Consider the following 6,988-nt stretch of genomic DNA (forward strand, 5'->3'; position numbering starts at 1 on the left):
ACTCAACTTAATAATTTACGTAGAATTTAAATTACGTAACTTAATTTTATGCAAAGCATTTTAATCATTAATTACAAGAAATACAAAAAGTCTTACCTCGCTTGGACTTGATTATATATATTATACATATATCTTTATGAGCTTTTCAACATAAAACATTTTTCTAATATTTGACTAACGTATAGGAATAACATTCAATTTTTAGTCATACACTTTTGATCCCTCAACTAGCAGAATTTTACAAGGTTATCCAACTTTTAATTATTAAGCCGTGAGATATTTCATCTTTAAAGTTGAGATAATATTGTTTTGCCACTGTAGTTCTTATGTTAATATACTAGTTATAGATATACTCACAGGAGGTGTAAGACTGTAAGTATCCGATTCTTATAGAAGGTGTAAATATTTTTAATTTGGAATACAAATGATCTATAAAAAACTGAGTTATACAGTCAAACCTCTATAATATCAGCGTTTGTCCCAAAATTTCGTGGCTGTTGTAGTGAGGTGTTGTTATGTCTGTATACTGACATTTGATGTTTAGATCTCATTTAGTTATTATAAATAAAAGTACGCAAAAAATCATTTGTTTGTATTTTTTATATTATAAACGAAACCAAAATACTTGTTAATTTTGAAATCTCAATCGAGTTTCATATTTCATTAATTGAAAATTGAAAAGACAAATAAATTACTAAGAAATCCATACCTATTTGTACTATAATGATAATAATTAAAATCTAAGGAACATATGTATTCAAAATTAGCTGAAAATTTATATTTTATAAGTTTGACGTTAGAATTCTACAATCGTATGTTGTTTCATAAGTCTATTAATGATAATATAACGCTTGAACTGTCGAAGATTTTTATTCATACTTTCAACAAAAGGAAATTCAATAGCTTTCTCTTGAAAGTTGTCTAAGAGCTTAGTAGTATAATTGAGGACTTTTAGATATTTGTACTTGAAAATTTACTATGTGCATGACATTAATGATGATTATCATAAGTATTTTAATATTTTATTTTTGTAGATAAGATAATATATTTCTACAAAATATTAGTATAATACAATAATTGAGTATGGTTGTTATAGAGATTTCTACAAAATATTATAATACGATATTTGAGTATGACTGTTATAGATCTAGAGAGGTAATTTTATAAAGAGTGTACCGTTATAATGAATGTCACTGCTGTTATAGGTAGAATGTTATTATACAGAAATATAACATGAAAAATAGGTTACGAAGAAAATCAGACTGTTATAACGAATGACAATTATAGAGAGGTTTAACTGTAGGAGTATTATAAGAGTGGTTTGTGTAAACAACTCCAAAAAATATGATCAATGTAAGGACTAAACGTGCAGAGTTCTATTAACTGAACGTTAAATGCGCTTAGTTGCATTTCGACAACCAACAATAAACGGATCAAAGCACAATTAACGCATGAGACTTATTTTGAATCATGACATATAACTAAATACAAATACTAATGAGGGGAGAGGGTCCACAGCATATAGTTTCCCCAGGGAAAAAAACACATGAAAAGATTACAAAATCACCAACTTGATCTCCTACAGTCTCATGCTTACACCATTCACTACTTATAAAATCACAACTTCAACATCACCATAATAAGTTGTCCTTGAGAAGCAACAAAGCAAAACATTAATATAGTATTTGTGCGATGAATTTAACTTATATTCACTGACAGTATAAACAAGTTTTTACGCCGTCAGTGTAATTAGAAATCCATGCACATACACTCAATTCCACACCAGAATAACTAGTACTACTACTAAAATTCTACCTCTTCTCTGCACTTTTTTTCTGTTTTTGTTTTTTTGCTTATTTGGCATTTCTCTTTCAAGAATTTCAGTAATTCCAAAGGCAATCAAGACCCTGTGGTCCAACCAAAGCTAATGGTGGCACCTGATCTTCAAGAAACCTCTTTCTCATTTCAAGATTTGAAGAAATTGAGGAAATTTCAGTATTCATATTATCAGTGCTTTGTCCTGTTTCCTGGGACACACTAAAAATCTCCTCTTTCTTTAAATTCTGACCATAATTCTCAAGAAAAGTCCTAAGAATTCCAGGATCTTGAACCCCAAATGAACCTGGATTTGTGAAGGTACTTTGAACTGGGACTGGGTTAAATGTATTTGAAAGAGAAGTTAAGGGAAAATTATCCATTGGATTTGACATAGCAGGCAAAGGAGAATTGTTGAAACAATTTGTCAAACAGTTTGTCATTTCTTGTTGGCTCTTTTGAGCAGTGAAAAAATTGGAGAAGCAGTGCACGTGGCTGGATTTGGAAGTAGAAGAATCTGTCAATGGTGGCAGAAAGGAATTTCCCATTACATTTTCATCAGAATTCAATTTCACAAGCCCTGAAATGTGGATTTTCTTTCCACCACAGCTCTTTTGAAATACTCTGCAAATCACCCATTCATTCTACAAAACAGAAAAAGGGAATAAGTTTTTTTTTTTTTTTTTTTTTTTTAAAAAAAAAAAATCGTGATTGACAGAGGGGGATCAAACATTTTAAGTTTGTGGATTTTGGACTTTAGAAAAGACAGTTTATTGGATTCTGAAAAATTATTACACATATTATGTGAATTTCTCAACATAAATACAAATTTTTTGTTAAAGTTATGGGTTCTGTCGCAACCGTAGCGAATACTCTACCTCCGCCCTTGTTAATTGAGACAGGGGACAAAAAAGAAAGAAGACATGAGAGTTATTATGTATACCTTTGCTGTCTTGGGCAGATTTTGAAGAGACATTTTCCCTTCAAGTCTAAATTCATGAATGACCCAATTTGTCTTTTCACCTTTTGGAGCTCTCCCTTTGTAGAAAACTAGAGTTTTCTTCATGCCAACCAAAGATTTTCCTCTGTAAATCTCCCTATCTTTTCCAGTTGCTTTCCAATAACCTGCAGCAGTTGCCCTGTTTGTCCTCAACCCTGTTGGGTACTTCTTGTCTCTCACACAGAAAAAATACCATTCTTTTTCACCCATTTTTGCCTTCCCTACATTAAATAAGAACAAAAAAAAAAAAAAACAATCAAAATCACTGATAACACATGTTGACCCGTCCAAATTCAGCACAAACGGTCCAGTTGTCATATTGAAACCAGTACAACAATAACAGTTATGCCTCAATTCTAAGCAAGTTAAGATTCGATCGGCTATATGAATCTTCATTGTCTATGTCGCTTCATATTTGAGCCTAATAAATTCAGAAAAAAACGAAAAGATAATGAATTAGATTGAGAGCTTACATGGGAGGTCCCATGGTTCAATCTTGTTCAAGTCTACTTCTCCAATAGCAATAGCAAAGAAATTGCTATCCACAACTTTGTTAGACAAATAATGAGTAATCAATTCTTCATCAGTTGGATGGAATCGAAATCCAGGTGGCAACTCCATCTGATGTTGATCCTCAACAAGTCCAGAATGATTCTCCATCAACACGTAAAACTTAAGATTTTTGCAAATTGGTTTTGTTTTGTAGTCACTAATAAGATTGCTTCAGCCTTATGTATATGCACACTAAGAATTTTTTTTTTCTTTTTTCTTGACCACCACTCACCAGCTGGCTCTAAAATATAAGTAGGATTTTGGCCAAACAGCTCAAAAAAACCATGAGAAAGAATACTAAATCAAGAACGGCGAAGGTGGAAAATAATTAGAATAAAGAGAAGCCATGGAACTAACATGAAAGAATGAAAAAAAGTAGTAACAAGAATAGAAGGCCATAAATAGAGTTTTTTTTGTGTGAGATAGAAACGTGAAGTTTAAGGAACTTATAACTATGGGGGGGATTGGGCGGGCGGGGGGGGGGGGGGGATGAAGGTTGTTTAGGCCTTCTACTTTTTAACACTACCTGACCATGATACAAATATATCCACCTTTTTTTTTTTAATATAATATATAATTTGACCAAATACAACTCATCCCCAATACGATACCATGCATGTAACAATTTTCAACTGCTTTTGTCATTGTTATGATTCTTTTTTACCTGGAGTCAATGTTCATTTATTTTATCTGTATTATGAGGTGGTAAAAAGGGACGAGATAGATATAAAATCACATGAAAAGAAGTTGTCATAATTTCTTAGAATTAATAGAGACTTAGCTTAAAATAAGAAACAATGAAAGAAAACGATACATATAGGTGATTTAATTACTACCAGTTGGAAATATGATTTAATTATGTTAGTATGTTGATTTCGACCTATTTCTAAGAGTATTTCGACTTTATCATATATTTATAAGTCAAGAAAAATATAGAGAGCTTTTTAAAAAATTATTATTAGTAGTATTATTATTATTATTAGGAGTATTATTTTTGTTATAAATACTTAAATTATTTTTCACTTTTAAGACCCCAAATCTCGAATTTTTATTTGGTATGATGATGACATGTGTTTAACTTAAATGAAAAAATATATAGCCAGTGAGGATTAAATAATCGATCTCAACTTGTTTAATAGGATTGAGGTATAGTTATTGTTGTTTTGTAGTTTGATAGAGGCGGAGCTAACAGTTATGCTTATTGGTGTCCAGGAGAACTCAGTAATTTTTGGCACAAACTCTATATTTGTGATTTAAATTCACTCAATATGTATAAAAAATTATTTAAAACTCAATAAAAAATCTTTTCTAATATTCAAAAACCAAAAGCTCAAAATTCTAACTCTTACTCAATTAGTCACATTCATTTATTTCGGAACTTCTTGTGTGAACAGTTTTAAGGCTCTAAATGTTGTTTTCATGGTGGTTCCAACTGTATACCAGAACCATCCAACGTGACTTAATATTAAGTTGTTAAAAAACAATTAAGAGTGCTTTAAATATGTATCTATCTCTTATTTTCGGCTGATAGAATTCTATTATTCCCAAATTAACCTTCGTTAAACAAAAGATCTAAGTTATACTAAATACTAATATTGTAGACATTTTTATATTATGAGTATAGTTGAACTCGTGATAACAAGTTAATTATACTATTTGTATCGTGTTATTAGCTAATGATTATCACAAAATTTATCTTTATTACTCCCTCCGTTTCCTTTTTCCAGTCTTTTATACTATAAATAAATCTCCTTTTTACTTATCCATTTTAGAAAATCAAGAGAGACTTATGATTTTCTTTCAATATTACCCTTATTCTTAAGTAACTACATAAAATAATAATCAAAATTTTAAATTTCATAAGCATAGTTAATATGAATTGTTTAGTAAACAAACCTTTGACAAATGTTTTTTTAAGGAGAGTGTCAAGTCAAGATATAGGACTAGTAAAAGCAAAAGGAGGAGTATACTATAAGAGATTTCATTATATAAATACTTTTTACATTGACATTGCATAAAACTTAATTTCTCAGGGAAATACCTGAACGTGTGAAAACTGAAAAGGACTATGTATCTTCATGTAATACATACAAAGATATTGAAAAGAAAGAAAGAAAGAAAGAAAGAAAGAAAGAGAAAATTAGAAGACTCCATATATAGGAAATACATTATGTGACTGAAAAAAGATTAAATCCCATTAATCCAAGTGAATGTGACCATTCTAGTTACCCATGAAATTCAATTAGGAACACAACTTAATTTGTGCAGACCAGGATTGCGCAGAATCTTCATGCTGTTAGCTTTCAATTTAGCCAAGTCCACTCTTGCCATATGAAGTATAAAATTTGTCAAAAAGGTGCAAGGTTATTTAAGGCTTGTCACACATTCAATTGGAAATATTATTTGTACGTAGCAACTTTTTCTGCTCAAACTGTGTAGCAACTTTTTCTGTTCAAACTGTACTGTTTACTGAAACAAACTTCACATTCATACTCATAAATTATACTATCATTATTAGGGTTGAAAATTAGCCCATTAAAATGTTAACTGCCCGCTTATTAACTCAATCATTTTCACCCTTATAATTCAGCACATCTAAATGTTGGATTGATATGTACTCCAAATGGACCTATGAGAAACATAGTTAAAACACTTTAAAAGATATTTTTTGTTTATGTTAACTAAAAAATGATTATTAAGTATTTAAATAATTATAAGAAAATAAACTAAAAAATTAAAACTTAGTATCAATTGGAAGGGTTGAGCTATGCCATTGTTTAGCCCATTCCATTTCAGCCAAGTCACTATTGGATCAGTCTCAACTCATTTTAATTTGTCCAGATTCAGTTCAGTCCATACATTTGATACCCCTAATCATTATATATACATTAAATGCATAATATTTGCGTGGTTACGGTAAGAATGCTAATTATAAGCTATATTAATGTGTAAGGTTGTACAAAGAAAACCGAAAACCTCATCAAATCGATAATCCGAATTAAACCGAGAAAAAAAAACCGACTAGTGGTTTGGTTTGGTATTGAAAAAAAAAAAAAAAACTATCATAATTGGTTTGGTTTTGGTTTAGCTAAAAAAGGTCAAACCGAACCGAACCAAACCAAACCAACCCAACATTATATGTATTCATTTTTTTAAAATATTTTATACATAAAAAAAATTATTTGTAATGTAATTTATAAATATTTCTTAAATTTTTTTAATGTTTTTGTCTTTTAACATATTATTTCAAGCTTGGACTTAGAATTTTGAATATTAATAAGTTTTATAGCCCATAGATGTTAGTAACTCAAATAAAGTCCAAACCAAAATCAACTCAACACTAAAGCTAACAAAAGAAATTCAATTCTAACACTAGGAATGACAAAAATGTAGGATATCTATTCTTTAGTTTTGCATAATTGGTTTAGAGAGTGAAAATATATAACTTAATTTTATTTTTTTCTTTGCCATGTAATTAATATTATTAGCCGTACTTATTTTAGCATGGACTTAGTATTTTTAGATTATGATCATTTTTTAATGGTTTATTAATTAGCAATATTTATTTTAACGAAATTTTTTTTTTTTTGTTGAATATTTTAGTACAATTTCATCACTCAT

At 29.7% G+C, this 6,988-nt stretch overlaps 1 protein-coding gene across 1 annotated transcript; it reads right to left on the reverse strand.

Moving 5' to 3' along the window:
• Positions 1 to 1,452: 1,452 nt before the first annotated feature.
• On the reverse strand, positions 1,453 to 3,789 carry LOC132052386 (NAC domain-containing protein 100-like). Its single transcript, XM_059443900.1, has 3 exons — positions 3,289 to 3,789; positions 2,759 to 3,036; positions 1,453 to 2,459 (listed from the first exon to the last, which is right to left on the reverse strand). The coding sequence occupies exons 1-3, from the start codon at positions 3,473 to 3,475 to the stop codon at positions 1,881 to 1,883; spliced, it is 1,044 nt and encodes a 347-aa protein (XP_059299883.1). The 5' UTR covers positions 3,476 to 3,789; the 3' UTR covers positions 1,453 to 1,880.
• Between the last annotated feature and the right edge of the window lie 3,199 nt (positions 3,790 to 6,988).

Source organism: Lycium ferocissimum, chromosome 4, assembly GCF_029784015.1.
Source record: "Lycium ferocissimum isolate CSIRO_LF1 chromosome 4, AGI_CSIRO_Lferr_CH_V1, whole genome shotgun sequence".
Lineage (NCBI taxonomy): Eukaryota > Viridiplantae > Streptophyta > Magnoliopsida > Solanales > Solanaceae > Lycium > Lycium ferocissimum.